The sequence below is a fragment of the Garra rufa genome, chromosome 11 (assembly GCF_049309525.1).
Source record: "Garra rufa chromosome 11, GarRuf1.0, whole genome shotgun sequence".
Classification (NCBI taxonomy): domain Eukaryota; kingdom Metazoa; phylum Chordata; class Actinopteri; order Cypriniformes; family Cyprinidae; genus Garra; species Garra rufa.
In genome coordinates, this window is record NC_133371.1 from 13128623 (window position 1) to 13148764 (window position 20142).

A 20142-nucleotide genomic window follows, 5' to 3' on the forward strand; every position below is an offset into this window, starting at 1 on the left:
CATCGGGTGCTTTCAACGCTTGACAGGCGAACGACCTGAACTGTCTGCACATCCGAAATAAAGCTGGCAGTGTGTTGACTGCGCTGTCAGGCCGTGCGGCGTTTTACGAGCCGATAAACGCACTCTATGCATTCAAGCACTCGGTTATGAACTCGCCCTTGTTTTTAAAACATTACGCGGGAATCTCGAACAGCGGTCTTCTAAACTGTGTGATATGATGGTGGTTGACAGAGCCGCCATTATCCAGCGGTGTTATGCTGAACGGAGCCGATCTAGCGAGGTCAGCCTCTTTGACAGCTCATATAATAACTTCCTGCACGGCGGGTGAAGTAAAGGCCTGCCAGCAGCCTGATTAAAGAGCTAATTCTCATTCGGTGCCGCAGATTAGCGTGTAATTGTTTTGGGAGAGGAGAGCTTTGCCTCTTGTGCCGAAGGAAGGCAGAGTACTGAATCTGCACAGGTCGTGCGCATTCGCTGCCACCCAGATAAGATAAATTGTGTATATCGGCTCTTCCACACTGAAGGTGAACTCTGTTAAGAGGCTGTAACGCTTCTCACGTTAAGCCAGAAAGCCACTGGCATGTTCAGCCGTCGGAGGAGTTCTTTGAAAAGCACTCTGTCCTGTTGGTAATGCGGCGTATTGTGAGGATTAGTGTGTTTTTCAGCCTTGGCAAAATCCCTCACGCTAAATGAGTGTGTTGGTAAACAACAGCGCTGGAGGAGGAGGAGAAGGTGATGGTTTGTCTTCATTTCATTTCAGGGTGTTTTCACACTTTGTTCGTTTCAGGGCTCTGGTAAGAATTTTGGCCACTGTATTTGAACGGAAGGGAGCTCAACAGACGTTTGCATTCATATTCAAATGTTCATTTTTTATTTAAAGGTCCACTGAAGTGCCTTGAAACACGCAGTTATTCTATGTGGTGACGTACTTTTAACTGAAACAAAAACATATCGCCAAGCCCCGCCCACTTATTTTGAATAGCCAATAGCGTTCCATTTATATCTGCTTGGGCCAGAGCTGTTGAGCTCGGTAAAGCCGCATTTGTAAGCTTATGACAGCAGTCTAATAAATTACCCCATAGATTCAATATGAAACTCTTGCTAAAACAAAATAGAGATCATAATCATGCTGAGGCTGTGTAGTTTAATACATGCTGATCGCACATATGAGGGCATATGATCTGCTCTGTGTTATTGCGTCTCTGTGTAGGGGGCGGGACGCTACGGACTCTAGAAAGCATTTGATTGGACAGAACGTTTGATGAGAAACTGAAGTGCACGGTGATATCATCAAAATCGTTGATTCATATTGGCGGAAGTGACGAGACTGTAAGTTTTGAATGCCCATATCTTGTAAAAGCGAATTTTGTCATTGTTTTGAAGCACATAGTTTATAGATAATCTTAAGGCTAATATATTCATACTAAAAGCCCAAAAACTTTAATTGTATTTATTTATTTTTATTTTCATGTTAAAAAGTAGGCTTTTGAGGAAGGGTTACTTGTCAATCTCTCAATAATCGGTGAATTGCAATAAATTGCATATATATATATATATATATATATATATATATATATATATATATATATATATATATATATATATGTGACCTCTGGACCACAAAACCAGTCATAAGGTTTACAAAACTGAGATGTATACATCATATGAAAGCTCAATGAATAAGCTTTCTATTGATATATGGTTTGTTAGGATAGGACAATATTTGTCCGAGATACAACTATTTGAAAATCAGGAATCTGAGGGTGCAAAAAATCTAAATACTGAGAAAATCACCTTTAAAGTTGTCCAAATTAAGTTCTTAACAATGCATATTACTAATCAAAAATTACATTTTGATATGTTTACAGTAGGAATTTTACAAAAAATCTTCATGGAACATGATCTTTACTTAATTTCCTAATGATTTGTGGCATAAAAGAAAAATCTATATTTTTGACCCATACAATGTATTTTTGGCTATTGCTACAAATATACCCCAGTGACTTAAGACTGGTTTTGTGGTCCAGAATCACACACACACACACACACACACACACACACACACACACACACACACACACACACACACACACACACACACACACACACACACACACACACACACACACACACACACACACATATATTCTTTTAAACTTTTTATTTATTAAATGATCTATATATATATATATATATATATATATATATATATATATATATATATATATAGATAGATAGATAGATAGATAGATAGATAGATAGATAGATAGATAGATAGATAGATAGATAGATAGATAGATAGATAGATAGATAGATAGATAGATAGATAGATAGATCATTTAATAAATAAAAAGTTTAAAAGAACATCATTTATTCAGAAATAGTACTTTCTAACAATGTAATTTAATTAATTTCACAGATCCTTCCAATGGTAGTTTAAATTTTGAGAAAAAAATTCTATTTTAAATAAATGATGTTCTTTTCAACATTTTATTCATCAAGGAATCCTTAAAAAAGCATCACAAGTTTAAAAAAAATATTAAGCAGCACAACTGTTTCCAACATTGATAATAAATCAGCATATTAGAATGATTTCTGAAGGATCATGTGCTACTGAAGACTGGAGTAATGATGCTGAAAATTCAGCTTTTCATCACAGGAATAAATTCTATTTTAAAGTATATTACAATAGAAAACCACTATTATAAATTGCAATAATATTTCACAACATTACTGTTTTTTCTGTATTTTTAATCAAATAAATGCAGTCTTGATGAGCAGAAATTACTTCAAAAAACAACAAATATGATTGATCCCTATCTTTTGAACAGCAGTATATATATAGGTATTTTGTACATTTCCTACCTTAAATATATAAAAAAATATATACTTTTGATTAGTAACATGCATTGCTAAAAACTTCATTTTCAAATGCGATTTTCTCAGTATTTAGATTTTTTTGGCACCATTAGATTCCAGATTTTCAAATAGTTGTATCTCGACCAAATATTGTCCTATCCTAACAAACCATACATCAATGGAAATCTTATTTATTAGCTTATTATTCGCTTTCAGGTGACTAATCTCAATTTTCAATCTATGTATCACACAAAGATGTAGAATTTAAATTTGCTATATGATCAAATCTCATTAATCACAATTAACATTAACATTAAATTACAGAAATATTTAAGCATAGAATCAAAAATAAAATAAAATAAGTGAATGGAAAATAGACAGAAAATCTGCCACAGCTGAAGTGAATAAAAAAAAGACCTTGAGTAAGACTAAATGTAAAACGCTTTCAGACAGATGAACCAGTAACAGTAGGATCACAAGGACTCTAGAGTATCATTTGCGTTTGCAATTACTCTCAAAAAGAAATGATTTTATGATTGCAAAGATGCAGCAACACCAATTACAACACCAATTACACACTGCTCCTTTGACAGACACTCTTCTGCTCTCTCTCACATCTCATTTTACCAAATTACAATGAATGGGGAACCCACTGTCACCAAATGATAGCCAATTTAATAAAAGTGGCAGAAGTGCTGCAATATCACATGCACCAGCCTCAGAATAATATTAATGCACACACACATATATACAGTCAGCGACAGCTTTGAACTTTGGCTGAGCTCACCAATCTGCCATGGCTCGAGCTGATGAGTTAGTCTTACACTGAGTGTCTGTTCGCTGTCCTTTCCTTGAACTGCCAGAAAAATTGGGGGAACATAGTGTGCAAAAAAGCTGCCTCAATTTCCCATAATTCCCCTGGGCAGAACTTAGTCAGGCAGGCTGGCTTTATCTCATGAGCCAGATTTGAAAGCGAATCGCACAGCTGAGATGCTGAAGGCTGGGTTCATGCAGATCCAGCCCGCTTTAAACAACGGATGGATTTCATTTCACACTTTTATCACAGACCTAATTAAGACATCACAACAGAGAAAAAAGGACAATTTAGACACGATCAGGCTTTAGGGTAGATGACGAAGTGTGAACCGATTCCACGATAAGACAAATCCAACATGAAATATTAAACGCTCAGGGGCTGATGTACTGAAGCGACACGACTGACGAGGTTAGCGGTAATAGTATCCGACAGCACTAAAGTCATAAAAACAGCATCAAACATTCATACAGACTCAAAAACATCCACAATCCACTCCTCTGCTTTCAAATGAACAGTCAGTCTGACTGAATTCAAGCTAAATGCGATTTCGAGGAGCGTTCATTCTCCTAAAGAGTCTCTTGATCGGCTGCTGGCAGATTGTATGCGTATTTAAAACATGGGGGTGTGAGGTAATTATACAGTGGATATGCGGTAAAGCGCGTTGCCTACGCCTCAGGCGCAATTAGAAAAGTCAAGCACCTTTCCAAAAGCTCACAGCAGTTTCTGTGGCATTTCAGTGCTGCCATCTGTGATAAAAAAGCCGACACACTCTGTTAGTGAGAGCAGATTTCTGCACTGCTGCTGGATGCGTCTGATAGAAGTCAAAGCCTTTTCAGAAAGAGGTTAAAACACTTCTTAAGATTAATTCTAAGAAGTTGTACCAATGTTCCTATGTGCATTTCTTGTAAGATTCATGAGAAGTTCTCAAATACAGTTGAGGTCAAAAGTTTACTTACACCTTTGAGAATCTGCAAAATGTTAATTATTTTACCAAAATAAGAGCGATCATACAAAATGCATGTTATTTTTATGAATAAGATATTTCATGTAAAATATGTTTACATATAGTCCACAAGAGAAATAAGTGTTGAATTTATAAAATTGACACCACTCAAAAGTTTACATACACTTGATTCTTAATACTGTGTTGTTACCTGAATGATCTACAGCTGTTTTTTTTTTTTTGTAGTGATAGTTGTTCATGAGTTCCTTGTTGTTCCTGAACAGTTCAGAAAAATCCTTTAGGTCCCACAAATTATTTGGTTTTACAGCTTTTTGTGCATTTAAACCCTTTCCAACAATGACTGTATGATTTTTAAACAACTGAGGGACTCATATGCAACTATTACAGAAGGTTCAAACATCTCACTGATGCTCCAGAAGGAAACAAAATGCATTAAGAGCCAGGGGTGTAAACTTTTGAACACAATTAACGTCTACGTTTTTCTTATTTTGCCTAAATATCATATTTTTATTTTATTTAGTACTGCCCTTCAGAAGATACTTTCAGACAATGTTTCAGACAAAATAAGTTACATTTACCCTGATCTTCAAATTCAAAAATCGAATTAATGCATTGTATTTCCATCTGAAGCATCAGTGAGCTTTTGAACCTTCTGTAATAGTGGCATATCATAATAGAGTCCCTCAGTTGTCCTCAGTGTGAAAAGATGGATCTCAAAATCATAGTCATTGTTGGAAAGGGTTCAAATACACAAACATGCAGAGAAACCAAAGAATTTGTGAGACCTGAAGGATTTTTCTTTAGAACAGCAGGCAGTTTAACTGAACAGAACAAAAAATGAACTCATGAACAACTATTTCTAAAAAAAAAAAAAAAAAAAAAAAACACAGCTGTGGATCATTCAGGAAATAACACAGTATTAAGAATCAAGTGTATGTAAACTTTTGAACAGGATCATTTTTATAAATTCAATTTTTTTTTCTCTTGTGGACTATATGTAAACGTCTTAAATGTTATATATCTTATTCTTATTACAAACATAACATTTTGTATGATCCCTCTTATTTTGGTAAAATAATTAAAATCTTGCAGATTCTGCAAGGTGTATGTAAACTTTTGATTCAACTGTTATATGCATTGATTTTATGATGCCTTTATGACTGTTTTGGATTTTTTAAGTTTTGGTCGCATGGACTTTCAGTGGAGGGACAGAAAGAGGTTTTAATTCGTAATATCTGTATTTGTGTTTGGACGATGAACCAAAGTCATATGGTTTTGGAAATGGTGAGAGAATTTACATTTTAGGATGACATATCCCTTTAAGATGAGCATTTCATCTAAAGAACAATCTTAACTGTAAAAAAAAACTGTGTGTGTGTGAGAGAGGTCATGAATGTGTGTGTGCGTATGTGTGTGTGTGTGTGTGTGTGATGTTCTCTGAAGGAGCTGAACTTTATGTGTTTAGATACATGTTTATGTGTATGTGTGTGTGTGTGTGTGTGTGTGAGAGAGAGAGAGAGAGAAGATAAGCCCTCTGGCATTTCTGTCTCTGAAGTGGCGTCTTTGAGCTCCATGAAAGCACCATGAGGCCATTGGTGTGTGTGTGTGTATGTGTGTGTCGTGAGAAATCATGACAGAAGACTCAGTGTTTCCCCTACCATTATCTTAGGGGGGCGCCCCGCCCCCCCAACGGCACCCCCCGCCCCCCTTGAATGTCAAGTTCATTTTATTTTTGATATAGCGTCAGATCACAATAGAAGTCATTAAGGTTATCTTTCCTATAGAACAGGGCTATACATTGTTCTTTTATTAAACAAACTAAATTGCCTTGTGTTATTTATCTTATTTACACGAAGGCATGTCATTTCTGTCTTTACATGATCGCGTGTTTACAATGTCTCATCTGCGAAAACACAGACGGGATCGCGGACTCCATTCATAAAAACCGAATCTACTATAGCGCGAAATGCCACGTAAATTCGTCGATTTTTGGATTAATAAATCAAAAGTTGGTCTGTTACTTCATTCAAATCGCGATATGGACTAGTGTCTGTGAAAACTGAAATGCAAAAAGACCGTTTCAATATGAATCCTGCATGCTCCGTTTGCCTCTGTATTTATGAATGGTGGAGACGCGCTTTTACTACACGCATATACTGAAGCACACGTGACGCTCCCGCTAATTTTGGGCATTTGCATCTCGCATGAACAGATAAACTCAATATCCAAAGCTGCTGTGAGTGTCACTTTTACCGTTTCATTTGAGAAAACTAGCATCATAACATGCTGTACACACACAGAAACTTCAAGGCAACCTGTCAAAATAAAAGTAACATGTAACAGAACATTAGTCTTGTATTACTTTTGTACAGTATAATGTAGTTGTTTATATATTCCTATTTAAATAATTGACATGAAACAATATATATGATAAAAATAAATATAACAAGATTAACCACTTAATTGTAGAAAAAATACTACAATTATTATTTAAATGTTAAATTATTATTATTTATTGATTTTAACAGTAAACCTCTGTTTGTTTGCCAAAAATTAAAAGGGTTCATTTTTCATTTGATTAAAAATAAATAAATGTTTATACTTTTAATTTGATTATGAGAAAAAATAATACACACAAGAATTAAAAAAAAAAAAAAAAGCAAAAGTTGGTAGAGCCCTATTGTTCAAAATGTTAAAATAGAGAGTTTTGGACTTATTTTTCCACTGAATAAGTCTATAATAATGTTTTCGTTATTTCACAAAGTAGGGTAAAGTACCGGGAAAAAGTAACGCTGGCTACCGGCACCCAACCCCCTAAGCCCCCCCCCCCCCCCCCCCAACACTGGAAACCTAGGGGAAACACTGAGACTGTTATCACACCACAGCAGCAGCAGCATGTGAATAAGACAGAGGGCAGTGTCTGTCATCCAGGACTGTGTGGAGACTCACAGACATTCACAGAGTCAGTGTCTGAGACAGACGACTGTATTAATAACATAGCAAGCAGACTGAATATGCTCAGTGGCTACATCTGCACAGTATAGGGGTGTCTGTCATGTTTTAGAGTTATTATTTGGTTACATTTACATAGCGACAACACATTTTCGCAGTTTTAGACTGTGTGCTTGGATCTAAACTACTTTTACATCAGGTCATGTGATCTAAACCACATACAGTCAGGTAAAATACAAGACCATATTCCATAATAACGCTTTCTCTGGTGAAATTTCATATGGTCTAAATCAGAAGAGAAATCTGCACAGATCAAGCACCATTTACGAGTTCAAAACAGCTCTAAACAAATATGTTTGGTGGATTTTGATGTGAGAGACAACAGAAGAGGACTTTTTCACTGGAGGAAGCATTATTATGCATTATGGACTCAAAATGTCTTAATGATAGATTTGTTTCTTACAAACACAAAGCTTTTGTCTTCACAAGATGTTAATTGATGGACTGGAGTGGTTTGAATTACTTGTGGATTACTGTGATGTTTTTATCAGCTGTTTGAACTTTCATTCTGACGGAACCCATTTACTGAAGAAGATTCATTGGTGAGCAAGTGATGTAATGCTACATTTCTTCAAATCTGATGAAGAAACAAACTCATCTACATCACGGATGGCCTGAGGGTGAGGCCATTTTCAGCAAATTGCCGTAATATTCAGAACTAAAATCAATTTGCCTTTGCTTTAAAATGTCACTTTGCAATTTCATTTTGCATTTCCACTGCAGTATAAGTCACAACAGCTGCCTTTATATTTTAGGAAAAAGGTCATTATATTTGTGACATCAAAGAGTTTGAAAACCCCTGACTTAAAGGAGTAGTTCACATCAGTGTTGTTTTCGTCAACGATGACGAAATCATTTCGTTGACGCCACTTTTTTCCATGACGATAATGAGACGTTGACGAGATAAAAATGGCTCGTTGATGACTAAAACATGACGAGACGTGTGTGAGTTTTCGTTGAGAGACGAGAATAGACGAAAATGTTAGTGGGTGGTCCGTCAGACGTTTAAAATGCATGCGTTTCTGCTTATTGTGCATGCCAATCAAAACCTAAAAATATCTGCCGCTATGGCAAGCCGTTTTAGCATTAAATACTCTTTGCCATACTAGTATGGCAAGCGATTTTAGCATTCCATCCTTGTTTGTCTTTTATGTTTTAAAACATTCCTTCATTATTGTAATTATTGGTGAAAATAGTCGATCCGGAAGCTCACATTGTGTTGAACTATAGATCTGCTATTTTCAGAACTTAAGTGACACTACCCAACAGCAAAATACTTACTGACCTACATAAAGTTGTTAAAAGACTACTTTTTCCCCTTTTTTGACTAAAACTAGACTAAAACCTTTTTGACTTTTCATCGACTAAAACCTTTTTGACTTTTCGTCGACTAAAATTGGACTAAAACTATCACATATAGAAGTGACTAAAATTTGACTAAAACTAATAACCATTTTAGTCCAAAAGACTAAGAATAAGGCTTAATCTAAGATGGTTGTCAAAAACAACACTGGTTCACATCCAGAACAAAAAATTACAGATAATGAACTCACCCCCTTTTCATCCAAGATGTTCATGTCTTTCTTTAACAAGAAATTAGGTTTTTTGAGGAAAACATTTCAGGATTTCTTTCCATATAATGGATATCTATGGTGCCCCAGAGATTGAACTTCCAAAATGCAGTTTTAAAGGGTTTTAAGGATTCCAGCCAAGGAAGACGGGTGTTATCTAGCAAAACGATCGGTTATTTTCTAAAAAAAAAAAAAAAAAAAAAAAAACATATTTTTAACCGCAAACGATAGTCTTGGTCTAGCTCTGCGTGAACTGTTTGTATTCCGGTTCATGACAGTTAGGGTATGTCGAAAAACTCCCATCTCCTACAAAATCATCCTACATCGCTGCAGAAGTACCGACCCAGTGTTTACAAAGTGAACATGCAAAGAAGGTCAAATGCCCAAAAAAACAGCAATGATTTTGGAGCTGTAGGGCAATTTTTAAGTAATTTTTTTACTGGCTGGAATTATTTAGAGCTGCATTTAAACTACATTTTAGAAGTTCAAACTCTGGGGCACCATAGAAGTCCACTATATGGAGAGAAATCCTAAAATGTTTTCCTTAAAAAACATAATTTCTTTATGACCCAAAAATAAAACATAAAAACATGAACATCTTGGATGACAAGGGGGTGAGTACATTATCTGTAAATTTTGGTTCTGGAAGTGAACTACTCCTTTAAGTCATGTGTGCATTTTGGTTTCACCTTCTGGGTTTATCTTTACAAACACACACACATGCATTCTTTAGTGTTGTCACATTCACACTCATCAATCTCTCTCTGCCTATATAGGTGGTGTGTGAGGAGGCAGCAGATAACCAGATGACTAATTAGGTGACACACAAGTGCACAACCCTGCAGTGACCTACACACGCATGTATCAGCATCCAGCTGAAAGCAGCTCATTGATAAATGCATGAGCGAACAGCACACACACACACACACACACACACACACACACGCAGCACACGCGTTAATGAATAAAGCCAGCTGTAAATAAATATCGGGAGCTGTACGCATTGCAGTGAATCAAATGCACCGCAGCTCACCACAAGCTGATTTTAACGTTATGCGTTTCGTCGGACCAAACGAAGATTGATGAAATAGAAACATATATACGCCGCAGTGCTCTGTAATAACTAAAGCACTCATTTATGCTAAGTGCAATATTTCTCCCGTGCGCTCTGCATCTCCTGCAGTCACCTCGACTTCACAACCAAGTGCATTTATCCTAATCAAGCATTTACATTTTACAAGCTGACAGACGAAGTTGGTATGTAAATAAGACCAATTCTGGCACGCAAAAATGGCAGGGCTAGAAATGCGAGTTGCGAATATTACATTATTCATGTAATAAGGAAAACTAGCAAAATGCAAATATAGTGTAAAACTCTTTAACAGGCACTAACCCGGAAACCTTTAAAATCTTCTCCCTCAAAGAAATAGCTCACCTAAAAGTGAAAATATGCTGAAAATGTACTCACTACATCAGAGAAATGTTTGGAGAAATGTAGCATTACATCATTTGCTCACCAGTGGATCCTTTGTGGTGAATGGGTGCCGTCAGAACGAGAGTCCAAACAGCTGATTAAACATGGCAATAATCCACAAGTAATCCAAAATGTTGTAATGATTGATTTGTTTCTCACAAACATAGATTTTGGTTTCTCAAGATTAATTGATGGACTGGATTACTTGTGGATGACTGTTATGTTTTTATCAGCTGTTTGGATTCTGAGATGGCACCTATTTAGCACAGAAGATCCATTGCTGAGCAAGTAATGGAGTGCTACATACAAACCAACTCATCTCCATCTTAGAATGGCCTGAGGGTGAGGACATTTTCAGCTAATTTTCATTTCTGGGTGAACTATTCCTTTAAGCCTTGTATACACAAAGCCTCCATTTATGGTTCCATAATGAGATTTTCTCTCATGTCGTGACCTCAGGATGATCTATTAACCTCTGGAACGAGGGGTAGAGCGTTGAGACGGGCTCCAGACCACTGAACAGACTTCTCAAGGGTGTTCTGCTATGATTGACGTTCCTTGAAGATTTCTTTTTGAACATTTTTCTGAAGATGGAGAAATGTGAGTATTAAGGGTCCATGGGAAGGTTACTTTGAGAGGATCTGGTGGCAAGCCAGAGGCCTAACGACTGATTTCCGATTTCTCTGCTTCCTGACGGAAAGAAACGTCAAAGCATGCTTTATCAACGTTGAAGCGGATTGGCGAGTTATACCTCGCAGTTGAAAAACTAGGACAAAGACATGTGGGAAATAATAAAGTCTTTGAAAGCTGCATCTGTCTGACTGACAACAAAGAACTGTGATTTCCTCTGAAAGAAGGAGATGATTTGCCTTGATCCTCATGGTGGAATGAATTAAGAGTAACGTGATTATTACAGTTAAAGCAAAATCGAAATTAATCACACATAAAAGCATAAACGCAAGAACATTGCACAATTAATGTGCATGCGTAATCAACAACACTTGAGTTCAGTTACCTAATTCATCTTTTTAAGTTTGGACTACTTTTCTAGGCTGATGAATTTATTTCCAATGTAATTCCTGTACTCTTCAGAATGTCTGTATATAGTATTACGCAAAAAAAAAAAAAAAAAAAAAAAAAAAAAAATATATATATATATATATATATATATATAAAATTTAATTTAATTTAATTTAATTTAAATTAATTAAATTAAATTATATATATATATATATATATATATATATATATATATATATATAATTTAATTTAATTTAAATTAAATTATATATATATATATAATTTAATTTAATTTAATTTATTTTAATTTATTTAACGTATTACATAAATACTTTTTTTATATTTTAAATCATTTACGTTTTGATGGCTATACTTTTAAAACAGTGTGTATTTTCAACTTCCAATCGATGTGTTTTTGTAAGAATAATATCCATATTTAAAACATAATAATCACTTTAGTCTAGAGAAGACTGTTTTTCCTTCGCTAATGTAAGGAAACTTTGCTTCCTTTGCTCCTATAAGCAAACGTTTAAGAGACTCCTACGTCATCTGCCCGGGACGGCTTCCGTGTACATCCGTTAGCGCAAGCTAGAGAAAAGTGATAATTACTTTTTAAATATGGATATTTTTCTCATAAAAACACATCGATTCGCTACAGGAGACCTTTATTCACCCCCGAAGCCATGTGAGGCACTTTTTATTATGGATGGATGCACTTTATTGGATTGTTTCAGTTTGGATGCCTTGAGGGTGAGTAAATAATGGGCTAATTTTAATTTTTGGGCAAACTAACCCTTTACAGTGTATATTTAACCCAGAATATTCCTTTAAGAGAAAGAGAAACAATATGAATATTCTCCTCTGAGGAAAGTCAGCAATACACTCCTATGAAGCTAATACAGTCATAAATCCATACAGACAAAGAGGAAAGCAGAGAGATGGAGCCCGTGTGCCACAGTACCTGTGGAGGATTTAGAGATGTGGGTATCTCTCCTGGACGCTCCTCTGCTCGTGTCCTCATGACTAATGCAGTCATAACAGAGCAGTGCTGTTGCACACGCAAACACACACAGACACACACACACAGGACAAAAAAAAAAAAAAAAAGAAAGAATGGCACACCTTTCACAAACTGATACACAAATTATTTTGCTGTATAATAGTTTCTTTTCATTTTATGTGTCAGATAAATAACTTCAAATAACTCTGTGGAACAGCCATGTTTAGTTATGCCTGAGTTAGTCTTGAGTCCCTGACAGACACAGACACCCACACCTCCAGATCCGTCCACAGGTAAGTGTCAGACAGACAGAGAAACATGCAGCCTCTCACACATGTCCGTTTGCAGTCACCCAGAAAGTTAAAGGATAGTTCATTACATAGTTCATTTACTCAAACTCAAACAGGTTTGGAACTAGTAGAGGGTCTTTCGTCTGCTGAACACAAAAGAAGATATTCTGAAGAAAGTTACTAACCAAATAGCTCATGGAAGCCATTGACTTAGCATTTTTTTTTTCAATACTGTGGAAGTCAACGGTTTGGTTTATTCTTCAAAACATCTTTTGTGCAAACCAGATTAAAGAAATTCCTACTGGTTTGGAACAAATTGAGGGTGAGTAAATGATGAAAGAATTTTTATTTTGGGGTGAACTATCACTTTAGGAACTGAAATGAACCGTTCCTGAAATCTTGAGTGAGGAACAAAGTTGCTAGCATTCAGAGAGAGAGGAAGAGAAACCATTAGCAGTCTCCCAGCATTCCCAGAAACAGGTGGATATGGCAACTGTGAGCCTTTTTACACATATAAGTTGATTTGCAATGAAAATGTTTGAGAGCTCCAACCTATATTCAGAGTGAGACCACCACCAATGTGAAACTAGGATTTATTTTGCAATCAGAGCTGACAAAAATTACCTTTCACCAAAAACAACCAATGAATAGCAATGAGAAAAGGTCCTAATCAATGGTCGTAATCTGAAGTCATCTTTTTTAAAAGCATAATACAAACAAAATACAAAAATATGCAGTCTACTCTGTTTTACTGCAACACTGCAATCCTCAGATTAGAAGTTTACTTTCCTTTAATTCAGTTAAGGCCTCATTCTGATCTTCTATTGGTCACATGTTCACATGATACAAATTCATACAGTTGAGGTCAAAAGTTTACACCCCCCTTTCAGAATCTGCAAAATGTTAAACATTTTACTAAAATAAGAGGGATCATACAACATGCATGCTATTGTTGATGTAGTACTGACCTGAATAAGAAATGAGATCCATCTTCATTCATATGCAACTATTACAGAATGTTCAAACGCTCGCTGATGCTCCAGAAAGAAAAACCATGCATTAAGAGCTGGGGGTGAAAACTTTTGAACAGAATGGAGATATGTACATTTTTCTTATTTTGCCTGAATATCATATTTTTTCCTCATTTAGTACTGCCCTTCGGAGACTACAGAAGATACTTACATGTTTCCCAGAAGACAAAATAAGTTAAAATTACCCTGATCTTCAAATTCCAAAAGTTTTAATGCGTGTTTTTTTCTTTTGGAGCATCAGTGAGCATTTGAGTCCCTCAGTTGTCCTCGGCATCAAAGATTAATCTCAAAATCATACAGTCATTATTGAAAAGGGTTCAAATACACAAAAATGCTGGAAAACCAAACAATTTGTGTTTTTTTCTGAAGAACAGAAGGCAGTTTAACTGTTCAGGACAAACAAGGGACTCGTGAACAACTAGGGTGTAAACTTTTGAACGGGGTGTTTTTTTTTTTATAAATTCAACTATTATTTTCTCTTGTGGTCTATATGTAAACATATTTTATGTGAAATATCTTATTCAGGTCAGTACTAAATAAACAATAACATGCATTTTGTATGATCCCGCTTATTTTGGTAAAATAATAAACATTTTGCAGATTCTGAAAGGTGTATGTAAGTCATTTGGAACAAACGTGTATTGCGACTGTCACTTGTGTTGGAACCAGCAGTTATTTACTTAATATTTTGCTACTAAATGCCACGTAGGAGTTTGAATGAATCTCACTAAAATGAATCTGACTTCCAAGCACTACAACATTAGGAAAAAAATCAACTCATTAGTGGAAAAGCTAGTGTTTCGGAGACAGTTGAGCAACTAAAAATGTAGTCAAGTTAGTAGCATCACTACTTTAGTTAGTAACTCCCCATCATCACCCACCATCACCAACAGAACCAGGCACAGGACTATATTTCAGACTGTACAGTATTAATACTCACTACTGGAAAAACAAAAATCACACACATTTAGATTGAATGAATTGGGCCGAACCTGCAAAGGCTTTAGATATGCGGTCTTTCTTCCACTCCCAGGGCTGGTCGTACTCCTCTGGCGGCCTCTCGTCGTCCTGCGGTAATCTGCTCTCACGAGAACACAAACCTCCATCTGGATCGCCTCCGTTCTCCTCCGGTTCGTACGGAGTGTCATACAGAGGAAGCTGCTGGACCGGACCGTCTTTAGGAGCGCGACCGCTTCTGATTTCTGCCATACGAAGAGAGAAGAAGACAAAACATTAACAATCTGTGATACTTTCAGAAAGTATAGATATTTTATGCATTCATTTAGCAAGTGCTTTTATCCAAAATGACTTATGATAAAGGAAACTGAGCAATTCATCACAGAGCCAACAATGCCAGATTAATTTGAAAGCTAAAACAGCAAACAATTTTAGCAAGTGAATTAATCAACACACTGGCATTTTGCAGTCAAAATCATGAATTTCTTTTGCCAAAGTTTAGTCAAAAGCTGTCATTTAGCAGCAGGATGCCCGTTTCAAACAGTTTCATTATATATTCAGGCTCTGTACATGTTAAGTGTCTAAAAGCATCAGTAAAATGAACAAAAAACAAGCCCAAAACACCTATCATGCTGTGTTTAATGGTCAGACCTGCAGCGCTCAGAGGAAACCATCTACAAAAACCCCAGAGTCTCATCTGAACACAACAGAGATCAACCTGACCTCAATCAGAGACAAACCAGAGCTCACATCCTGCAAAACCTCCTCTGTATCTCATCTGAACACAACAGAGAGCAACCTGACCTCAACCGTAGACAAACCAGAGCTCACATCACGCACAATGTCCTCTGAATTTCATCTGAACACAACAGAGATCTGCCAGTGATTCCTTAGAGATCCACTGATTCAACAGAGATCATCCAATGACCAGCTGGAGATTAAACACAGATCAGCATAAGTTTGTCCAGAAATATTGAAATAAATAGCACCTACACTGCTGCTGCTGCTGCAAAAAAAAAACATATTAAAGTGATTCAGTGATTTGTTCAACCTGATCTCATGACGAACATGTACCTGTGGGAACTTTTTTACAAGACGTGAAATACATACTTTTGTTTACCTTTGTGACATATTCGATGTGAAATGTCCATTAAGAGGTGCTAAAAGAGTGTTTTCCCCCCCGAAACAAATGAATGTAGATACGTTTTATTTGATGTTGGTTTAATGTGTCACTAGTATGAACAAAAGCGAATGTGATGTAAAAACGCAAATCATAAGCATGCCGTTTTAGCTTGTTTTCAAATCTCTCATCTTTCAGCTCTTCATCACGAGTTATGGTTTTCACAGGATTCGTACCTAAGGATTCCACATCCAAAGTCCAATTCTGTGCCGGCTGAGCTACCAAGTAAGCTTTCAATTGTTTCAGGGCTGCAACTGATGACTGTTTTTTGATAACCGATTAATCTGCCCAAAAAATCATATTACATTCTGCCCAATGTGAATGTGTCTAAATACGTTAAATATAAACATTACAATCTACAATTTGTCAACCATAATAAATAAAAAGAAAACCACTGATTAAACATACACATTTACTTCTCTGGATACATTTATATCACATTACACCAGTCCCTTTTAATTTACTCCTCTCATAAAAACACCATTAATTGTGTAACATGCACACATAAAAAAATAATATTTAAAATAGCGAAGTGAGAATTATCACAGTCCTGTTCTACTGCGCTTCTGATGTGCATGTGCACGATGGCGCTCATTTAGTGAAGTTTAAAGAGTATCGCTTTCTGTCAGGATAAGCCTTTGTGCAAAATGTGCCTTTTAAAGAAATAACCATAGGGTCTAGGTTATGCACTGAAGGGAGAACAAAGCATTAAACAGCACATGCATTAATCAAAGCACATGAAAGTAGGCAGTTTTACACCATATGCTTTTGTTTGAAGCTTAATTTAAAGCATTCTCATATTTAGGACAACTTGGGTCATGCACTTTTTCTACAGCAGCTCACTCTGTCCTCTGCTATATTTTACATGCATTTGTCCACAGAAATGTGTTATTCACTGCTATAAAGTGATGTGACTGGCAGTGATGTTTTCCTTGCAGAGCATTATTATCGATTAGTTGTTGCCTCCAGACTCAAATTCTGCTCTATCACATTTCATTCAAGACATGGAACAACAAACACACTGAAGTCTTGCAGCTTTTAGAACTGTAGCTCTGTCTTTGACCTCCAGGGGTCACTGGAAACTGGACTGCAGATATCTGTCACCCTACACTACAAAACTCATGTGTGTCACTCCAGCACACACCTCTGATCAACAGACAGGGTTTTGTCTATCACTCTCTCTAAAAGCACTAGCACCTCTCTCTCTGGATCTCTGGGGTGGCATGAAGTTGTTAGCAGGCGTGCTAATGGTATGGTATAATGCAGAGATGCTCATGGAGTGAAATATAACACCACAGCGCTGCATAATTGCCTCTCTGCTCAAGGGAGCTCTTGCGGAAAAATGAGAAAAGTGTAGAGACTGAAGAGAGAGAGATTTTGAGAGAGATCTTCATATAGGCCATGCCTGGAGAAGCCTGGATCGTTGCATTATCATCTTAACTAGTGATGCATCAACATTTTGGTTAATTAAAACAAAAAACAAAAAAAACAAAAAAAAAAAACATAAATTTCCAAACATAAGTGGTGTTTAACTAGTTTTTATCCAAATGGTGGATTTGACTGTGCCGGTGTGCATTTCACACACAACATGTGGATGAACTACAATACTACAAGCGCTAGTGATAGAACAACAATATCAATTTCCTACCTGATCTAATGATGAAAACATACCTGTGGGAACTTTTTCGCAAGATGCAAAATACGTACCAATAAGTACATTATGACTGCAGTTTTCAACAGAAATGAGCACTAAAGGCAGTAAAACAGTCTGCACTTGTAATCGTTTTCGTACACAATTTTGATCTCCGTATGTTACGCTTTCCTGACGCAACAAGCTTGCTCAGTAGCTCTGCTGGCAAGGAATTGGAATTAGGATGCAGAATCCTTGGGTACAAAAACCTCACGATAAAAGAGCTGAAAGATGAGAGATTGAAAAACAAGCTAAAATGACATGCTTGCAATTGCGCTTTTACGTCACAATTGCTTTTGTTCGTTCTATCAGGTAGGTTTAGGTGTAGAGCAGATGGAACGTTATTGTAAAACGTCACAGAGCATTAGAGTTACGCACGGTGACGCGAATAAAACCAAAGTCACATAAAACGTTTATCTGTTCGAACACTCTTTTAGCGCCACTCAGTAGACATTTCACATTGAATATGTCACGAAACACACATAGCAGTATGTATTTCGCATCTTGTGAAAACGCTCCCACAGTTTTCGTCATGAGATCAGGTTGTCCATTTCTTAAGGTGATCCACTAATATGGATTCTTAAATCTAAAAGATCTGTGCTTGTTTCTGTTGATAAATGAACAAAACTTCACTAAATATTATTTGTAGTGTGCCTGCCATTCAATAATCTAATAGTCACAATCAGGGGCGCCGCTCGCAATTTTGGGCCCATGACAAAATATGAGGTTGGGCCCCCCCTACCACACCAAAGCAGGACTCTGGGGGCCCCTAAAGGGCATGGGCCCTTAGAATTGTCCTAACTTAGCCCCCCCCCCCCCCCCCCTTAGCGGCGCCCCTGGTCACAATACTTGACTAATATTGCAGAATAATCAAAAATTATAAAGAAATACAAAACAGTCAATGTGGTTTTGTTGCTTCTTAATGTGATGTGACAGATTACTGTAGCAAAGCAATCATCTCTTCCTCTTTACTACTAGTTACAGCAGCAAATACAATTAAATGAACAGAATGTTCAGAAGCAGAACAACTTACTGAAATGAATCCTGAATCATTTAATCGATTACTCAGTGTTTTAACCACGGAAAGACGACGATAAAACAGACTGAGATTAAAAAAAATAATGTCACGTAACATCACATTAACCTCAAGAAAGACATTCAATGACCATAAAGTAGTTAGTCAATTAGAAAAAAATAACTTGAGAGATTTTGCAAAATACATGCACTGTATTGAATATTGAATATTTTACTTAACCTGTCAGTGACTCCTTAATTATTCAATGTATGTTTAATTTACATTCTGTCATGAAACCGAGTTATTACAGCCACCATTTAAATAACAAATTGAAGCAGGAACACAATTATATAATTAAAAACTTGATATAAAAACTGACATATGTTTGTACAAGTTTTTGTTTGAGTGTTAGTTATTAAATAAAGTTGATTATTTATTTGTTAATTACATTTAAAAACTTTAAATTTGGTTTCTGTCCTTTATTTAGGTGCTTTACAGCTCTTAACACACTGCACAACACCAGCGCGAAGCTATAAAAGACATTTTCCAACTAAAACAGTTGAAAAACACCATGAACAGTCTCAAAAAAGCATCAAAATGGCATTTTCATGGCTCAGAGTTCCGTTTAGAGAGGCTTAAGTAACAGCTAAACAGCATGAACAGCATGCCGAAGAGCAAGAGTATGTTATGAACTCAGACGTCCAGGCTTACATGCGCTCATGCTGAGACGCTGCAGCTCTCCTTTTCACACGTCCTGTCACATTCAGGCACGTCACTGTGGTCTGGCGAAATGGGTGTATCTGCCGGAGCTCGTAACGATAATTACGGGTTCCAGCGGAACTGAATCCAGCCTAGGAGCTTGTGCCCTTTCACCCGTCACGTCTGCAACAGTTCAGGGATCAAAGGTCAAACGGAAACCCTGGCATTCACACACACATGAACACATGCTGCTGCCCACCCACCACGCAAGCATGCTTCCTCTCCAGGTGTCAGACGCTGTGCGTGTGTGTGTGGTCTGATGATCTCTGCTGATTTATAGTCACACACTGAGGGAATCAAAGCATGACCTTTATCTTTCCAGGAACCCATCCTGAAGACCTTAACTCCACTCACACTGCAAACACTCCTGCTAAATAGCCTATCGATGTTATTTAATGCTCCTCTTATCATGAAAAACCTCTTTTCATGCATAAACAGTTACTTAAATATCTCCAAAGAGCTGAAATGTTATTGATATCACATTTAAGGTTATTCAAGGAATA

General features: G+C 36.7%; 1 protein-coding gene across 3 annotated transcripts in view; it reads right to left on the reverse strand.

Annotated features, from left to right (window-relative positions):
- Window positions 1-20142, reverse strand: part of LOC141345646 (SH2 domain-containing adapter protein F) — a 185405-nt gene that overhangs the window by 43975 nt on the left and 121288 nt on the right. For 2 of the 3 annotated variants that reach the window (XM_073850533.1, XM_073850531.1), the window contains exon 3: window positions 15031-15240. In XM_073850533.1, coding sequence (XP_073706634.1) covers window positions 15031-15240 — 210 coding nt within the window. Of the gene's footprint in view, window positions 1-12678; window positions 12766-15030; window positions 15241-20142 lie in introns of all 3 variants that reach the window. The other variant, XM_073850532.1, reaches the window with a different exon arrangement.